Source organism: Galendromus occidentalis, unplaced genomic scaffold (assembly GCF_000255335.2).
Source record: "Galendromus occidentalis unplaced genomic scaffold, Mocc_1.1 scf7180000077515, whole genome shotgun sequence".
NCBI classification, from domain to species: domain Eukaryota; kingdom Metazoa; phylum Arthropoda; class Arachnida; order Mesostigmata; family Phytoseiidae; genus Galendromus; species Galendromus occidentalis.
In genome coordinates, this window is record NW_003805503.1 from 1,561,597 (window position 1) to 1,579,939 (window position 18,343).

Below are 18,343 nucleotides of genomic sequence, written 5' to 3' on the forward strand. Positions count from 1 at the left end.
TCTGAGTCTCGAACTTTGTATGTACGACATCGGATCAGCAAAGGAAGCACAACAATGAAAAACGCGGGACGTCGGTCTACAGGAGTGGCCTACAGTGTCCCGGAGAGCGGGGCGTCAATCTATATGCGATAACAGTGGTCCGCGATACCCTCCAGCATATTCCACTTCATAGATCGACTCACGCTCTCGATTCTGTGCGCGGGCAGACTTCGCTCAGGAGCTTCATTCATCACAGGCCGATGATGACGGCGGAGGCATCCTGTCGCAGGATCGAGTTCTCTCCAGAAACCGAGAAATTCTTGGGGTCTTTGGGACGAGAATGAGCAGAATGGAGTTGATTTTTCCCCGGGAACTGGATGCAAGAAAACGCGGTAAACGATGCGAGGAAACACCGCGCTGCTCCACATCGTGACTTCACTCCGTGAGTTGACGTTACGCCGACTGGCCGGAGCGGCATAGCATTGAATGCTCCATACCGTAAATTCTGCTCACAAGGATTAGAATAGAGCAGGTCATTGGAACGCGTACCAGTCATCACCTCGTGGAACCTTATCTCGACGAGGGTACTTGCTCCTCTGGCGGTCGCTTCTCCCCGCGAATCCCCACTTAGAGTCTCCACGAGGAGCATCTCGTCAAACGGAAGCACCGGACCGACCGACGGGAAGGTCAGCGTCCAGGATCCGAAGCAAGGAGAAGCCTCCTGCGACGGTCGCTCCGAACTCGCCTCCTCTTCAGAGTGAGAGGCGGGAGCTTCAAAGATATGCTTGGAATTGTGACGGGGGTTTTCAAGAATGAGGCCCTTACAATCATCCCTGATGATATCAGCTGAGAGAGACACAATTGACGTGTACACGATTCTCCGAAATCGGCGGAGTTTCGACACCTCAATCAGCGGTAAGACACCACAGTCGTTAACCACCCTTCTGATTTCTCGATCAAATTCTCCCGATTGCACTCCGGAACCTCCTAGTTTTGCCTGACGATGCCGCGTCGGACGGGGCACGCAGCGAGGACGGCATAGGAGCCGGCCAAGCTTTTCCCCGTAGGGAACATCCATTCGGATGTCCGTGCCGAATCTGGAAAATTCTGACAAAATAGATAATATACACTATTCTGAGCGCGACACGTGCATGATTTTCCACGAGAACTCTCGCTTTCCGCCCGCGGTGTTCGTATAGCGGAAAAATCGAAATTCTCTCTGAGCTCTTTCATCCTCTTCTCTTTGGTCTCGATCTTGTTGTCGCGACGAGGCATTGAGATGGGATCGGATAAGCCATCGAATCCCTGAGCCCTTCTCGGAATTCTAAATTGATCCGCCGGCTCATCGGTACGCGGGTCTCTTTGTCAACTCCATTGTGCGTCTGATTGTAACAGACGAATTCCCCAATCGACTCATCCTGCCAAGTCTTCGGATTCGACGAAAAAGAGGCTCGAATTTCATCGACTCTTTCTATGTTCCCTCTCTTGGCTTACGCGCTCGCATTCCAAGGAAGCGATTGCTGTTGTAAGCTTCCGTCGCGAGGGATCTTCACTTTCAATTCGCAGTTTCCCTTCAAATCTCTCCGATAGCAGCCAGCAATCAGTCACGAATCGTAGACGCTTTTCACGTCATTATCAGTGCTCCATGAAATCTTCGGGAATGGCCCTCATCGATAGCGCCGAACGCACACTTCTCCGTGATCGGTCCTGAGATCAACTCCATCATTCTCTGCTCTCGAAGTCTAATCTCGAGAGAACAGCTCTCTCGAAGCACCCCAGTTGTTTCTCTCGTCGCCAGGGGGCGCGACCCCATCGAGCGCATGGTCACCAGGAACCTCCTCGAAATACGCGGGCGACCCGCGGTACAGCACTGTTTTGGTTCTGTCTTCTTTCGGTCCAATCGTCGCTGAGACGCCCGATGGAGATCTTCACTCAGCTGCTCACTTGGACGCCATCGATGAACATCTTCGAGTCGCGTGTTGTGCTCTGACTTCAGTGCTGCCTTAAAATTAGGAACAAAGTGATCGGTGCAGAAATCCTCCACTGCAAGCTATGGCGGACTCCTTCTGGCAGCTCACCGAAGGTGCATCAAAATTCTGTCGGGACTGTATGGGCTCCGTGGGAAAACGGTGAGTTGGGAGTGAGCTCCAAGGAGAGCCACTCGATACGGCGCGAGAAGTCCAATTCTGCGAGACATTCAGCTCCTTCTCCTCCGGTTCAGCCATCCAAAACAAAATCGGATGCAAATTCTCTTCCACCCGACATGCATGGGCTCCTACCACATAGTCCGATCTTGATGAATCCTTCTCTGATCGGGTTCATTGCCGTTCGAAAGGTCGATATCCAACGGCAGGTAAGCAACAGAGCTATCTTCTGCCTCCGATACCGGATCTTTGACTTAAAACTCTCCCATGGAAAATGTGTCTCTCCATCGAAATCTTCAGTAGTGGCGCTGAGTCGATGGCTGAGTCGAGCAGAGACAGCTCGATCAATGAGGTTCTGAGCATACCGGGATCACATGAGTCATATGGGGCGGTCGAACAGAAGCATTCTCTTAATTGAGAAGCTGTGGGTTTTCGTAGCGACCCATCTCAGGGAACTTACTCTTCGCTTCATGTTCGGGCATGATTACCGTGAGACTTTCGCCGTGCCAGGGCTCTCGATCGGTAGCAGGAGAAGCGGATGAGCGATGAGAAGCAGGGACCAAATATCATTCAAACGAACAAACGGTCTCGGGGAATCGATAAACCCATTCAGATAGAACAATCGAATATTGTGTTCATTAGGTTCAACTGCGATGGATGATCATTCTTACAAATATCCGATGTCGGCTTCCGATTTCGAGAGAACCCCGCACAAGAACAGCTTGAGCGCTCAGGCTGTCTCGGTCGGCTCCCACGAAGAACATCTTGGGTCTTCATTCCGGGCTCGCCCGACCTTGTTATGATGCTCTCCCGACCTACCCATCACGAACAACCGCAAATCGAGCTGTTTCGTCTCCCAAGGATGACTAATTAGATCCATGCATGAGGGCGAATCTTATGAACATATGCTTGGGATTGCACAATCGGCCTGCCTTCCGCTAAGCGACAAATTCAATGATTTGGAATGGAGTTGTTCTGCTGACGAGCGAGTGCGGATTGAGATTCGCATCGATTTTCTATCAAGACTGAGGTGTGGAGTCATCGTACGGACATTCATACGCGTTGACCGCATTGTTCAATATTTCCAATGTCATCTCCATGGTCACTGCGACCGAGGCCGAGGTTGTGAAGTTTATGGTCAGCTCCATCGCATTGGTTCCATGAGTTTGTGGTTCTCTTAGGAGGCGTAGGGTGAGCTTTGCCGAGAAATCCACAAACGGGTAGTCGTGCGATTGCGGATACTTTTAATTGCACCGAGCTCCGGTACCGAAACGAAGTCCCGCTGAGCTGAATTTCGTGGAACACTGAAGTATGACGCCTCCGTCTAGCTTGGTGGGGATGAAGTTCAATAATTATCCCAGTCAGCCTGATCGAAAAATGCCGATTCGCGGAATATCTCAGGCAGAGCCGTTCTTCATGTGTTGTTCTCCGGAGAGAGCGTATGGCGGGAGCGATTCGTCGATCTTCGGGAACAAGAAGCTCAAAGGAGCGTTCCTCCTTGTGCCACGGTAATCGCCTAGTGGAAGAAAAACTAATTAAACCTAGAACCTGCACATGCGAGCGCGGCGGCCCTTTGCCGCTCCACTCTGGATTGTAATAATCAAGTCAAGTGGACAGTAAGCGAGCGAAGGCGAAATCATCACAATAGAACGGAAGGGGAGGGTCTAACAGAGTGGAACAAGCGTTGAATTGCGGTTACCAGTTGATCGGAGCCATTGGCTGGAGTCATCGACGCTTCCAATGAGTTCTTCAGAAGTTATCTTCTCCGCGGCATCAGGGACAGGAGGTGTTTCGCGTCTTTTGCCGACAGAGATTCGATGCTTTCGAGGGAAGGACCCTCGGAGAGCATCGGGTGTGTTATTCAGGATCCGTCAAGATTAGTTTAGCCGATTTCCTCCATGATAGGTGAGTCCAAGCCGCCTTGGAATTAGCAGACTGACGACCGACACGCGGGTCCGCGACAACACATATCTGTCTTCTCGAGCTCCCGGTTCCCGGTCTTCCGGGTGGGACCAACAAAGGGAAGTGATCTGTATTCCGATCATTTTCGGGAAAAATTGGCTCTGGCGGCTCGATAACCGCTCTCTAAGGATGCGGGGAGATCGGAGTTTAACTGCGATCAACGCGATAGTCTTCGCAGAATGCAAGTTTTCCACCGACTTCGAAGGGATCGCTCCCATCAGGCGCTCTAGGGTGCAAGCCTGCTTAGATGTTTCTCAGCAAGCTCGTCTCCATGCGCGCATCGAGGGCTCCCGATAGCGGACAAGAGCCTTTCCAAAGTCCAATGTCCATAGCCTGTTCATATGCACATGTGTCTGTGCGCGGAATATTCTCGCAAAGAGTGGTCTTTCCCGACGATCGCCGATGACTTCGAGCGGTTGGCGATCGAAGTTGCGAAATACTGATTATTATCAAAACCGATGTGACGAAACCGAGAAGTTCCTTGCGCAAACGCACCCTTATCGAGATTGATCCCGATACGGGGTGCTACGCGAAACTCGTTCCGGGAGGACTCCTCATCAAATGAGCGGGAAGTTATTTCAAAAACCGAGCGTACATGTAAGCGAACTTTCCAAGGCTGGATGGCCTTATTCAGATTGAGCTTCCGACTGGATGGCCCGTCAACCGATCGCTGCTTGCCCGCTAGCAAGGGGGCCAACCTGAACTCCGTCTCCGAGCCGGGTAGAGGCGCGCGGATTGAACTACCTATGGCATTATTGCGTATGACGATACTATCAAATGCGACTGTCCGAGCTCACGGTGCGGGCATGGTTCCAGAAACGAACCTAATGAAGCTTCCTCTTCCGAATCGGGAGAAGACGCTCCTGAATGAGTCGAACAGATGATCTGTGGTCCTCGCTTAGCGTGTACCTTTTTATACGTCGGGCTTCCCTTCAGTGTGCTCGAGCGTGAGTGTATCGGAACGATAATCCTGGAATTCGGCGACATCTGACGCTACAGTATGTGGAGTCTCCTTCTCTCCTGCTCCATAGGACAATGGGCTGCGTCCCCTTTCTACGAGCCGAAAAGCTCCAGAAAACGCTGACCTTGAAGTCTCGCATACGCGCGAGTCTAGATGGGCATGTCATCGACGTCGCGTCGCCGATGCTGCCGCCGCTGGCATGGCGCGTTCTTTATGAAGACGGCTTGTAAAGTTTTCGAAGGTGACATGTTCCGGATGAGAGCCCCCCGCTCTCGCTGGCATTTCAGGCTCTATCGTTTCTTCTCACTCTGTGTTTATTATTCTCAAAACCTTGACTTTGTCGCGAAGAGCGACCGTAGACTTTTCATCTCGAGACAAATTATCCGGCCATCGCGAGGTTTTAATCGAAACCCGCGATACAAGGGTCGTCGACGTCTGACAGCGTGAACGAATTGTCAAAGAGATTGTCATCGCGTCGAAAGCGTCTTCCGCCCAATCAGTGCTGACATGTTCAATTGAATCTCAGAACGTGGATGCGTTCTTTTTTTGTTCAATTTATTCTACTTCATCGCTATTGAAAAGCAGGCGTCGTTTTCTCAGATTCTCAAGTCGTTCGAAAGGATCGCCTCCGAGTGTCTCGAGTTATCTTCCCCGCCAGCTCGAAGCTGAATAGCCGCAAGCTTGGCAGCTCGGAATGTCGCTCATGTCCCATTAAGTTTCACTCTCGTTCGACGCTCGTGGATCGTCCCTCGCAGTGGCGGCGGCGGCGGCGCGGTAGAATTCCGCGTTCGATGAGGGTAATTTTCTCGGATGAAAGTGAATGTTGAATAATTATGAATCTCTCCGGAATCGTGTCGATCCGTCTCCATTGACGCGTTCGCAGTCCACGGCGTTAGGCTAAGACTCAAGTCTTACCCGCTGAATCGATCGTCAACTTCTGTCCAGGGACCGATGCGAGGCGACCGCGCGCATCAGGAGTACCATGGCACAGCCTTCAGTCCTTCGACGCTCGTGGAGCGCAGCGCTCCTGGGCTGTAGCATGTAGTAGGATGGAATTTTCACGGTCGGATCGGGTTGCCCTCCGGTTGGCATCGAATAGTCCCTGAGGTCGGACTATCCTTGTGGTTGCCGATTTTTCGTGCGGTCCACGTTCTCCTCGCCCCTAGCACTTGCCCCTGACGCTGTGCCGACGCTGCGCCGCTGGTCGGCTAAGACGAAGTGCTCACAGCCCCCGCCGCTGTATGAACGGCGGCGCTGAGCGGTGCCAATCTTCCAGTTGTCTGGCACAGAGATTCCGGTTGAGTTGCGTGTGTGTGCGAGTGCGTCTCTGTGCTCCAGTGTGCGCGGAGGAGGATGCCGTGTCCCTCTCCTGAAGAAGATCATTCGTGGGGCGAGTCGGTGACCATTGATTTCCGTGATTCGCTCAGGAGACGATCGACTTCTTACAAGGATACCGACGCATAGTGAACAGAAGCTCATCGCACCGTCGTCGGCGGCGGTGGATTTCGAAGCGCCGGGATGCCGCGACATGTGTTAGCGATCTCCCCGGTGAAGACCGTCAGCGGCGAATTAGAGGATCAATGGAATCGGTAATGTTTCCAACTTGTTCCTTAACGTGCGCGCGATTTTCCGTTGCATGAATAATGATCACACGTCGATTCTCAACGGTGACGAAATAGATCTACGAAGTGATCGGCGATTTTCCCGGCGAGAGCAAAGCGTTTTTGGGTTTCGAACACTTTCGCTCAACGGTCGGCGCGACTGATGGGACGGGAAAAGCTCCTGCGCGGTCGGGTCGCAGGCGCTCATGAAAATCACGCCGAAAATTAGAATGGACGACGTCTTGAGCGTTCTTTCGATGACCGCGGCGTTCAGCCTGTGCTCCTCACACCGTACGTTTCAAATTGCGCAGTGCGAATGTACTGCTATATTCTAGTGAATGTCAGTCGCAAATAAGCGAACGAGCGGCAGGCGACCGTGGAGTTGCGTAACCAAATTGTGGCAGAAAGGAGAGGAGCGTCATGGTTTACCAAGCTTCGCAAAGCTACATTTGAACGACGCAGCCACGGCTGGAGCCCCGACCCGCTATTCAAGTTCTTTATTTACTCCCTGTTTTTTTCTCGGCTTCCTTTTTCTTTCACGACAATCAATCAAGAGCTAGACCGCAACCCCAAATCCCGAAATAACAGCCGAATCCTAAGGAGAACGAGGTGACGGGAGGAGAAGTATCGTAAAGGGTTCGATCCCTTTGATTCTACTCCCAACAAATACTGACGAATAGAAGATTTTGAGCTCCTCGCTTTCGACGTTCGATGTCAATGTCGAACCCGAAATAGCCCTGCCGCTCGAAGCACAGATATGAGTCGATCGGCGGCAGTGTCGGCGTATGGCGTCTATCTATTGCTGTAAGAATACTTCCGCTTCCCATGAATAACTCGAACTGGCCGCGTGTCAGGGGCTTGGCAGTACGTCCTCCGCTCATTATACCCGAACTCGAAAATCCACGAAGAGGGCCTGATGCCACAAGTTATGGCGCACCAAGTTCCTCAACGATAAGAATTCGGGGCAAGGAAGGAAGAGAAAAAAAAACATTTGTCCAGGTGTTGGCTCCATGCATGACTCCATTTGAACGAAGATGGCTTAGTTTACTGTCCTTTTTTTCTGGCGTTATTACTTTTGAAGCGCACGTACATTCGTGCGACGCTGTAACCGCGCGGCGGTTCTCGTCTGTCCGGAGATGTTTACATTGGGCACTGCGTATTTGGGTTGACTACCCGGCCTGGCTGCTCTCAAGAAAGAAGCAGTGAAAAGAGTCGGCCGAGGCTGAAATGAAGGTTTGAATGCGCGCCCAACTTCGCCTCCTAGTCCCGAAAGGCTGACCGAATGAAGCGAGTTTTCGACAGAATAATTTGGGATTGCGTGTACTTGAGCAAACAAGCCGCAGCCTTAGATAATGGGTGAGTTGGCTTTACTATCACTGTATCGGGTTTCACTTTCTCGAAACACGACCATCCAAGAACTCTTTGCCTCTGTTGGCTTCAATGAGATAACCACGGATCCCAGACCGAAAAGCGTTCAACCAGGAAGAGCTCGATTCTTTTTCTTCGAACAACTCGAGTTCCTTTGAACTCTTCGATCTCCTTCGGGAGTGAGCTGCTCGCTCGATATCTCCATTCCGCTCTGCATAATCAGCGTAACATTGCTCTAACAGCAGGCGAATGATGAGAATCTCTCTCGGAGGCGATCGAGCCCGGGCAATGATCGAATTCGCTGAGTTGCGGGTTGCGGTCGAAGTTCCGGATCTTCTGAAGAAAACGAGAGTGTCACTCAGAATTGAGCGGAACCGCGATTCGGTGAATGCATATCTCTGTGTTACATTTTCTCTTCGTGGGAGTCTGACCGACTGCCTGTGTGCCAGTCTGACAGGCAAACTGAATGGCTGGCGGACCAGCGACACCTGAAGCCACAACAAGCACCCGGTGTCCGAAAGCTCCTTGTGCAATGTTTCGCGAAGGTCGCTTTACACTGCTCGAAACTATAGCTAGCTGGCTGGCTAGCTCACACGATCATTGGCTGCTCGGATCGCTTGCTCAGTTGTTTGATGCTGACTAAAGAATTCTGGAAGTCGGGCTCCGTAGGCAGGGGCTGGGAGCGGGAACCTTATCTGGAATCCATTGAGTAGTTCCAACGATATGGGAAGGATTCAGGGTCGGGAGAAGCTCGGGAGCAAAGCTAGGCGCTGTCCTCGAATACCTGCGGGAAGATATCGTCGGAAAATGCAGAGAAAACGGAGGCAAACCAATCTTATCGTCATGTGCCAACCAATCTTGTGATCCTTGACCGTTGGATTTGTAGACAGCAGTCGACGGCTCAACTGCCAGCCGGTGGAGTGCGTCGTGCAGGCGTCGAATTTCATTGGTTTGTTTAGAAGAAAATATTGACTCGGTCGTCTGATATTACTGAATATTAGAAAACCGTGGAGTGGAACAAATGCCCTTCGACTTTCCCTTGGAGAACTTCCGAATCGGTTATGCAGATCCGACGACAGTATCCAAACCTAGATTTCAAAATACTAACAAGTAAACATTCTTCTTTGAAAATGACAATCGCCCGGTTTGACATGCTTTTCTGAAAGTTTCCGAGCCCCGGAGCAACCCCGAGTCGTTTTTCCCTGCTGTCCTGCATTTCATACCCCTTTCCTGCGGGCTCCGAAACGCGGAAAAAACACCATTTACATTGAAATCCGGGATATTTTTCTCGGATTTTGATGGGATTGTTTTTTCCCCAGGTTCCGAAGCCCGGAAAGACTCATTCCCATTGATATCCGAGCAAAATATCCCGGATTTCGATGTAAATGGTGTTTTTTCCGGGTTTCGGAGCCTGCAGGGAAGGGGTATGAAATGCAGGACAGCAGGGAAAAACGACTCGGGGTTGCTCCGGGGCTCGGAAACTTTCAGAAAAGCATGTCAAACCTGGTGATTGTCATTTTCAAAAAAGAATGTTTACTTGTAAGATAGCGATCTGAGATCGTAGTCATCGAATCGACACCTCTCCGGCACCGGGTGATCGTCCGTCTTTGGGAGCTTCGAGCCCTCCCGATTTCCGGAGCGACATCTGTCCGCCACGAGAAAAATCATCGAGTCGATAGACGAGAGGCGTCTGACGTCAATGCACTTTTAGCGTTCCTTCTGTATCGAGCGTCGGATCTGGCTGAGGATTGACTCCAGAGACTCCTGGGACTGTGCACACGGCGTGGCTCATGGTCCTCATCGGATGATTGCGACCAAAAAAATTCGGAGGCGGCGCGAATCCCTTCTAGAATCTCAAGCTAATCATTGGAACGAAGTCCAGCGCCCCCTCACGCTCATCCATGAGCATGCTATTCGAGAGCCACATGGAACCTTGATGTTTAGAAAGTCGATGACTTGAGCTCCGCGGAACTCCGAGAATTCAGCGACTTTCCGTGACAGCACTCAGGTGAGCGAGGTGACGTCTCCCGGTGTTTTCGGAGACGCTTCGCTGGTCAGGGGAAAACAGGGCTCATCTACGATTTGTGACGTCTTCTATCCGGTAGCCTGATCTGTTCGTTTCCATCAGCGTAGGGAATTCATGAAGGCATTTGTTCTCTAGTGCAAACTATTTGTAGTCGCAGTGCCATGCCTGTGATTGGCTGCACGATAGGCTCAAGCTCATTGCAACTCAAAGTCGTCCGGAGATCAGCATGTATTCGTTTCGGAAATGTAGGCTGCATGCTCCCGAAATTTCCACCTCTCAGCCGAAAAATGCGATTCGTTTCCGCACGGCCGGAAAGTACCGGGAATCCCTCGTATCAGCTGTATCAGTACTGTATCAGCTGTTCTGAACTTGAGACAAGGATAATGAATGTCTTTCGACGAATATCTGAGAGAACTTACCCGAAGTCCGATGAGTCCGTACGGGGAACTCCAAGGAGATAGAGAATACGAAGGCTCGAAATATTGTAGTCGCATAAAGAGTCGGGAAAATCACGATGCCGCCGCGTCAATCGGAGTCATGTCTGGTTATTCCCTCCGACTTCTCGAGTGACAAGATTTCCCCGGGTATCGATGTTATCGAGGCTCTGTCCAATGGTTATATTTTCGAATTGACTCGCACAGTCTTTACCGCCCTCCTGTTTCCGGTGATTCTCTAAAACAAATTAATCTGCTAGGTGAACCCGGTCTGAATGAATCTGCTAGGTTTCGGATGCTTCGCATGCTTAGAAGCAGTACGGGTTCGATCCTCTTAGCTCGTTTGCGTCAAGATTTCTCCCTGGGTCAGTCAATCTCCAGGGCTTCCTCCTTTTTCCCAGAAAAAATCCCCGTGTGGAACGTCAGCGAACCACATTCTCATGCCAACTTCCCGCGCATCTTCCTCCGGAAACCCTGTCGGGTGCTCGAAATGATTCTCATAAACCCTCTTATTGTTCTAAGGCTGTTGACGATTCGGACTGTCGCCGAGCCTTCCCAATCAGTGTCAACGAATTCTAATCATATGATGTATCTAATAATGTTAGAAACCGAGTAATCCCGGTGGCCGAGCTCGCCCGGCTCATGCAGCAGTGAGGGCACGAAGGATCAGCATATTGAAATATCACGGGGCCTGAGTTCCGGGAAGACTGTAGTTGGGCGCTTCAACGATAGTTAATGCATCGCAATTGGTGGAAGCCTGACCTTCGTCGGGATAGTGAAGGAGCGCATCTCGAGACTTTTCAAATGACGCTGATTCTTCGAGAACTCCGCAAATAGTTCGTTTTCAATCCGTGTCCGACGATTCATTCCGTCGCCCAACTCCTACGTTTGAGCGAAGGAATCTTGTCGCGAGAGGAAATAAACAGCCGCCGAGTAGGACAACTGGAACGATCCTCAAGGCGCTCTCCGGATGGAGGATACAAGACTCGGGATAGCTTTCCTCCAGCCTGTGACGCCGGCGTGAGCCGAAAAAAAGAACGAGAATACCTTTTACCTATACTTCTTAACATACTTTTCTTACATCGTTCCAGATATGATGCCATGACGGCGAAGAGCCGAAATGTCAAAACGAAAGAAAAAATCGAAAGTACCACATCATCCTCGCGATGCTGCTGTTTCAGCTATAGAATTTGTTGTGAGTATATTTCATTCCTTTCACGAGCCGGACACTATTATTTATGTGGGTATTTCATTCTTCGGCTCTGAGCATCGTCCTCTGACGGAAGTCCGTGAGACATGGTTCGCAAAGTTGCGACAGAATTTCTTTATATCGGATCGGGAAATCTCATGCGAAGTCAACAATTCCTTGCCTGTCCAGGAGACACGAAGCCAGAATCTCCAGAATGAGGAAAAAAATCCCGGTGTCCATCGGAAACTAGAGCCTTTTCCCTGAAGGTTGTTTTGGTCTTGATGCTTTCCGATCCATTGCACAAGTCCCACCTCCGAATCGACATAGATTTCAAATGACGTGAAGAAAATGAGTCACTTGTTGTGGAAAAATTACCACATTCGCACACGCAGCTCCACCAATCCACTTCCAGGAATATCTCGTCCGATTAAGCACATAGACTCTAGAATGCGCCGTCTCCCACATTGGGAGATCCATCGTGATGTGGTGACAGAGAGTCGTAACTCCGAGCTCCCGGAAATGATAACTCCACTTTCCATTGCAGCCATCCTCCTGTTAATTCTTGCGTGCGTCATGACGGGCGTCGCGACAGTATTGTTTACGCAGTTCGACAAATTTTTCGACAACGCCCTCAGAGATCAGATGCATCTAGGCCCGAACGGACTTGTGTTTCCCGCCTGGAGGTACTCGCATTGGAAAATTTGGATTCAGAACTTTCTGCTCCTTGCCATGCGGACATTTCTAACGCTCTCTTCTCCGTATCCTAGAGTATCCGAGCTGAGGACGAACATGCGATTGTATCTGTTCAATATAACGAATCCAGATGAGGTGATGCTCGGAGACAAACCGATCCTCCGCGAGATCGGCCCGTACACGTGGAAAATCCACATGGATAAGTTCGACATCAACTTCTACCCGAATTACACACTCAGTTATCGCGAGAACAAGTGGTTCGAATTCCTTCCTGATCAAAGTGTAGGAACTTACGACGATATAGTGACCACGGTGAACGTCCCTTATGCGGTAAGTTCTGCCCCCGGATCCAAACCAGGAAATAAGAAACCGGGCCAGATTTGCTGTGCGAGTCGTCCCCTCCATGTGATCGAAACGATCGTTTTCCGCAGGCGGTAGCTCAGCGATTGAAAGGCCAGAACAGTTTCGCAAAATCGACAGCAACGTTCACTCTAAATGGGCTGGGTCAGAACCTCATGCATTATCGTCGTGTGGGAGAACTGACTTTCGAAGGTGAGTCGGAGGTTTGATGGTGGAAATTCTTTCATTCAAGAATATTGGTTCAACCGACCGCATCATGTCCTGAGCGGAGCGTGGTTGATTCGAGCAAATGTTTTCTATCCTTAGCAGAGCTGAGAGCTATCCAAATGAATTCCTTCTTGTTTCGTCATTTCTAGGATACCCGGATTTCCTGATACTAGTCGCAAGCGCTGTCGAGAAAGGGAAAGAAGAGGAATCCGGACTCGGATCTTTCCTTGGGGCCGGTTTCCGATTCGTCACGAATCTTCTTGTCGATCAGAACCTCCAAGGAAACTTTGGCTACTTCATCGATCGGAACAATACAGATGACGGCGTTGTGACCATTTTCACCGGGGAAGATGAACGCAGCAAGATAAACAAAGTCGATGTTGTTAATGGTAGAAAAGAGCTTACTACATGGCCCGTCGCACGATGCAATAAGATCACTGGCACCATGGGTCACTTACGGCCGCCAGCTAGTGGTGAAAAGCCGGTGGATGTTTTCGTGCCGGATCTCTGCCGCTCTTTACCGCTACGGTATGAAAGAGAAAGCATGTACGAAGGCCTCTCTACCCTGCGTTTCGTTGCGGGCAAAGAAACCTTCGACAACTCGAAGACCGACGCGTGTTTCGCAGGACCGCGTAATTTCTCTAGTGGTGAGTTCGTCGCTCTCGTCGGACTACGGCTTCAAAGAATCGAGCCGCGGGCCTCTCCTTCAAGTGAATCCAGATGAATGATCATTCTCCTCTTCTCAGGTGTCATGGACATTGGGCCTTGCAAGAAAGATGCTCCCCTTGTCGTTTCCTTCCCCCATTACTTGTACGCCGACGACAAACACTTGGATTCCGTAGTTGGGATGAATCCAAAGAAAGAAAAACACCAGTTTTACTTAGAGAGCGACCCCTTGACTGGCGTCACGGTCTCTGTGAGAGCGCGATTCCAAGTCGGGGTGATCTTGGAACGTGTCTTCGGACTCGGGTAAGTCAGGTCGTCTCGGAGTGCTACCTGTATACCTATGTCCCATTGGAAGGCTATCTAATCGACAGCCCGAAACAAAATGCTAAACTTGCGCCTCTCTCGCTCCAGAAACCTCGGCAGGATCTTCGAAGGCAATATTCCATTGTTCTGGCAGGAGTTGCAATTGGAAGCGTTGCCCCCTACCGTCTTCCAGCTGAAGTTGTTGCGTGATCTACCTTCGTATGCGAAACAAGCAGCCGTAGCTATGGTGGTGATGGCAATCGTCACTGGAATGATTTCCGTGTTCTTAGCGCACCGGTGAGTATCTCCTGCGCCTGATCAATCACCTATACTCGAACAATCTCTGCCCCGAAGGCACATCCACATGTTGAAAGAAATAGTCGCATTTTTCGAATTCCACCCTTATATCATTTCTCTGAATGCATTGGGACGCTGAGGACCGATCGAGGTGTCTCGCCAGCTGGGCGATTTCTCATTCCTCTCTTTTCAGGGATTGGCGGAACGGGCGTCAGATGAAGGTCGTTCCCGAGAGATCGCTACCCGTGGTCGAACAGGCATACACGAATCACGTCTACGAGAATCAAGACGAAGCTGTCCGATACAAAGTTTCTCCAGTTCGACCACAGAATGGCACTAACTTGCCCAAGCAAGTTCCTTCGTAGGCTGCGCGCACATTGCAGCCCTCATGGGGACAGCTATAGTATTATGATGTTGTGGTGGTTTGGTTTTGCCATATGAGTTGTGACTTTTAAATGAACAAACATTCGCTACATTGTTATGAAGATGTCCCTCCAGCATCCACCGGAGTATTCTGCTCAACTGGCACGTGCCTAGTCCTAGATAAAGACAATTCCTCACACGGCGTATAGAACGATGGAAACCCCCCGAGCCTCATTCCGCGGGCAGCTCATCACTAGAACGCCTCAACCATGTTTTCGTTATCCTGGAGGTTCTCAAAATCGGTTCGGGAGGAAGGAATCACGCAGACAAACGTGGAGAACGTATGAGAAATCAAAAACAGAGGAGCGCGGACACGCTCACCTGGCATTCTGAAGGGAGAAACGGAGGACCATTCCATGTAGAAAAGGCAGTATTTATGCAATCGCAGATTGTCCTACCTTATGGTGTAAACTGCTCTGTAAGAAAGACCATGAATATTACTTGCAAGAAATAAGTCCCGCCTCGGCTCGTAGCAGAAAAAGAGGAGACGTTCAGAGCGGTGCGATTGGAATTTCGTTTACTCATGATTTTGCGGATATGAGTGCAGAGTTCGAATAAACTGTAAACCCTGCAGGGTGCTGAAGAATGTCTCTTCTTTATTTTCGGATAGATCGAATGTTCCCGCTGAGCTCCGCTGAGCTCTGGACTCATCTGGGCTTCGGAGAATTGGCTTGGATCTTCGCTGCCTCGCCGATCTTCTTGCAGAGAACGCAGGTCTGCCCTCGATCCCGGGTCGTCACCCGAAAAGTCCTTATCGTACCGGCTCTCATGGTAATCGAGGATTTGCGCCTTCACCGTCTAGAGTCGGGATTCTCAATCAGTCGGAAGTCTACTAGGTGCGCTGAAGAGCGCCTATTCGGGAACCAATCAAACAACACCCCAGCCGTCCGCCTATCCTCGCTGTATCTCGAGATAATTCAACTGGCTCAGACTAACGGCCGAGCTAATGAGGTGCGCAATTTCCTTCCACTTGCGCGGCCGTGATTCAACGCCGTGACTCCATGCCTCGACAACACAGACCAGAAAACACTGACCTGTGTGCGGAGTTGCGTCTCTCCAGCCGGAGGCTCCAAGCCTGTGACGTTTCCCGTGAACGTCCTTCGCACGAGGATTTGACGTCAAAAAAATTTCTTCAACGGGGGAGTTCGCATTGAAACCCGTAAGCATGGGCATGCCGGCTGCCGATTCAGGGATTCAGTACGGGGCTTCCAAGATCATTCAACTTTTGGTGGGCGAAAATGAGAGCCCCTATCGTAGCTGATTAAAGAGCGGTCACGCCGGTCACGCCGCTTGAGGACATGCTCGTCCCTAACCTCGCGCTCTTTTTGTATCGAGAGAGTTTTTTCTCTTCATCAAAGTCACAGACGTATCGGAACGATCCGGAAGCCCCCTTAACGCAGCCCGTCTTTCGGGCGCTCCTCCATCTTCAGCCGCCGGAGCGTCATCGGAAATTACCAAAAATGGATCTCGGACTGGCAAGGAGACTCTGATGGAGCCTCTGTAGGGAATCGATTGCCACGGATTCTTCCAATAACTGCCCCGCTGTCAATGACCGTCGAAAGAAAGACAGAGCGAGATCTATCTCCATGAGCGTAGAATCTTCCGTCTCAGGCAGCACTCCCCTACGACTAGGTGTTCTCGATGTCTAGGTGCGCGATGACCTAGCGGGACCGATCCCCTTTTTTAAGGTTTCAGAGAAACCGTTAAACACACAGCGCAGCCTTCGGTTTATGACGCTATTCTCACCGCCAGAGCCGCCAGTCAGCGCTTCCAAGGTGAGGGAAGAGGAGATGGTCCGGAAAGACGGCTGTGTACCGTGGAACAGCAACCCGACGTCACACGCCCTCGATAGGAATGGCAATCAACCACATCTCGTCTGGTGAGATCATCAAGCCAACACTCTTCCTAGAGAAGAAACTTAGACCTCAGCTGAAACAATTCCTGGACAGACTTTCCGGTTTCGTCAAGTCCGTGGACGTTTCGAAGCTGCGCAAGCCCTTGCGCTGCTTAGATTTCGGTTGTGGGCCATCAGTGTGGAGTGCGTTGTGCTTAGCGAGAATAGCGGATGAAATCGTTTTCGCGGAGTACGTCACATCCAACCGTAAAGAAGTTTACAAATGGTTGAAACACGAAAAAGGATGCCGGGATTGGAGTGTCGCCTCGAGTCTCGTCGGCGACTTGGAGAAAATCCCCACGCGTCAAGTTGAGGAGAGACTCCGGAAGAAGTCTTGCTCGGTCGTTCCATGCGACATTCACGCCCAGAGCATAATACAGAGACCCAGAAAGGGATCACAGAGCCTATGCTTCTACTCCGGACCCGACGACCTCTCGAAGAACAATGACGACCTACAGACGCCGTCTAATGCGAATTCATCGCGACATACTCCGAGTCATCATTCGGCCGAATTTCCCCCCGGAGGATATGAAGAAGACCTTTTCGATATCGTTCTGAGTAGTTGCTGCTTGGAATGCGCTTGTTTCGACGAGTTGTGCTACAAAAAATCTGTGAGGAGATTGGCGGAGCGGACCGCTTGGGGAGGCTATCTGGTGCTCGTGGGAGTGATGGAGTGCCCGCGTTGTGGACCGGGTCGAAGTTTTCCAAGGCTCTCCCTCACCCCGGACATTATCAAACAAGCCGTTGTATCGGCGAATTGTGTGGTTGAATCTTTCGAAACCTTTTTCGTCAGTGGTTTGAGCGACACCTGCTTCTACTTCATGGTCGCTCAGAGGAGAAGCGACCCACACGCAAATAAACAAGAAACGTCTTTATGATGCGCCTCTGCGCTTCCCAATTATTCTGATCAGAAAGTCTCACGGTCCTCCGGAAACGACCGTTCCGAATCGGGAGACGTTATCGAGACAAGCTGCGCCTGTGAGACGACTACTGCTGGACCCTCTCGACGCATGTTGCGTGAATTTCCCTAGTGGCATTCACACAGCTCGCCGCGGAGGTCTTGATTCCAAACCCGATTCATCGCGGCTCTCCTAGAGGGAGATATTCCGAGATTTAGGGAAAGTCCGAAGCTTTCCCGAAGTAAAGAATGTCGATTCCCGAAAGTCTCTCTCTTCTCTTTCTTTAGGTATCTAGTTTCTAGCCTATAACGGAGTGTGAGGTTCGATAATTGCTGTATTAATAGCTGAGAGAACGAGCATCTCAGCCAAAGAATCTTGAGAAGCCACGCGAGACCGCGGAGCGTCCCGCTCCGTACTCGACGTTGTCGCGGCTCGGAGCTATGAAGGCTGTCATCCGAGTGTAAACGTAGTCGAGTTCAAGACTCTTCAAGGTGTTCCAGGACATCGCTTTCAAGCCTGTTGCGGCCTGTTCCCTGAAGCGGTATACTGTCGAACTGGATCATCCGAAAACGAGATCGACGAATCTTCTCCTACAGGAAGAACGAATCCGCGTGAACAATCCAGGAACAGTGTTTGATGCTTCCCTCTTGCATACGCAGGTCGACGAGTCTTGTCTTGAGCGCGTCTGACTTTCCTTCTCCCTGAAGATTCTCCTATAGGGAGAGCCTCCACCCCGTAGATGAGAGCCTCTACCCCGCTCTCCTGACGGGGGTTGGGAAGCCTTCAAGCTCCCGATGGAGCTCCTGGAATGGAATGACGATCGTTCTGGCTACTCCGAAGCTCGATCAATCCACGGGAAATTAGGATCACGCAAGATCATTGCGACATCTCCGGCACGCTTACGTCGACTTGATGATTGTCGACAGGAGTCTTCTAC

At 50.9% G+C, this 18,343-nt stretch overlaps 1 protein-coding gene across 1 annotated transcript; it reads left to right on the forward strand.

The window, feature by feature from the left end:
• Positions 1–1,824: 1,824 nt before the first annotated feature.
• Positions 1,825–15,199, forward strand: LOC100903236 (lysosome membrane protein 2). Its single transcript, XM_003747269.1, has 9 exons — positions 1,825–2,108; positions 11,567–11,670; positions 12,209–12,347; positions 12,432–12,687; positions 12,789–12,909; positions 13,074–13,571; positions 13,671–13,893; positions 14,002–14,190; positions 14,384–15,199. The coding sequence occupies exons 1-9, from the start codon at positions 2,032–2,034 to the stop codon at positions 14,553–14,555; spliced, it is 1,779 nt and encodes a 592-aa protein (XP_003747317.1). The 5' UTR covers positions 1,825–2,031; the 3' UTR covers positions 14,556–15,199.
• The last annotated feature ends 3,144 nt before the right edge of the window (positions 15,200–18,343 follow it).

Coding starts and splice junctions, on each gene's coding strand:
- LOC100903236 (XM_003747269.1), top strand. CDS start 2,032: ATGGCGGACTCCTTCTGGCAGCTCACCGAAGGTGCATCAAAATTCTGT. Junction 13,572..13,670: donor ACCGCGTAATTTCTCTAGTG/GTGAGTTCGTCG, acceptor TCCTCTTCTCAG/GTGTCATGGACATTGGGCCT. Junction 14,191..14,383: donor TCCGTGTTCTTAGCGCACCG/GTGAGTATCTCC, acceptor CTCTCTTTTCAG/GGATTGGCGGAACGGGCGTC.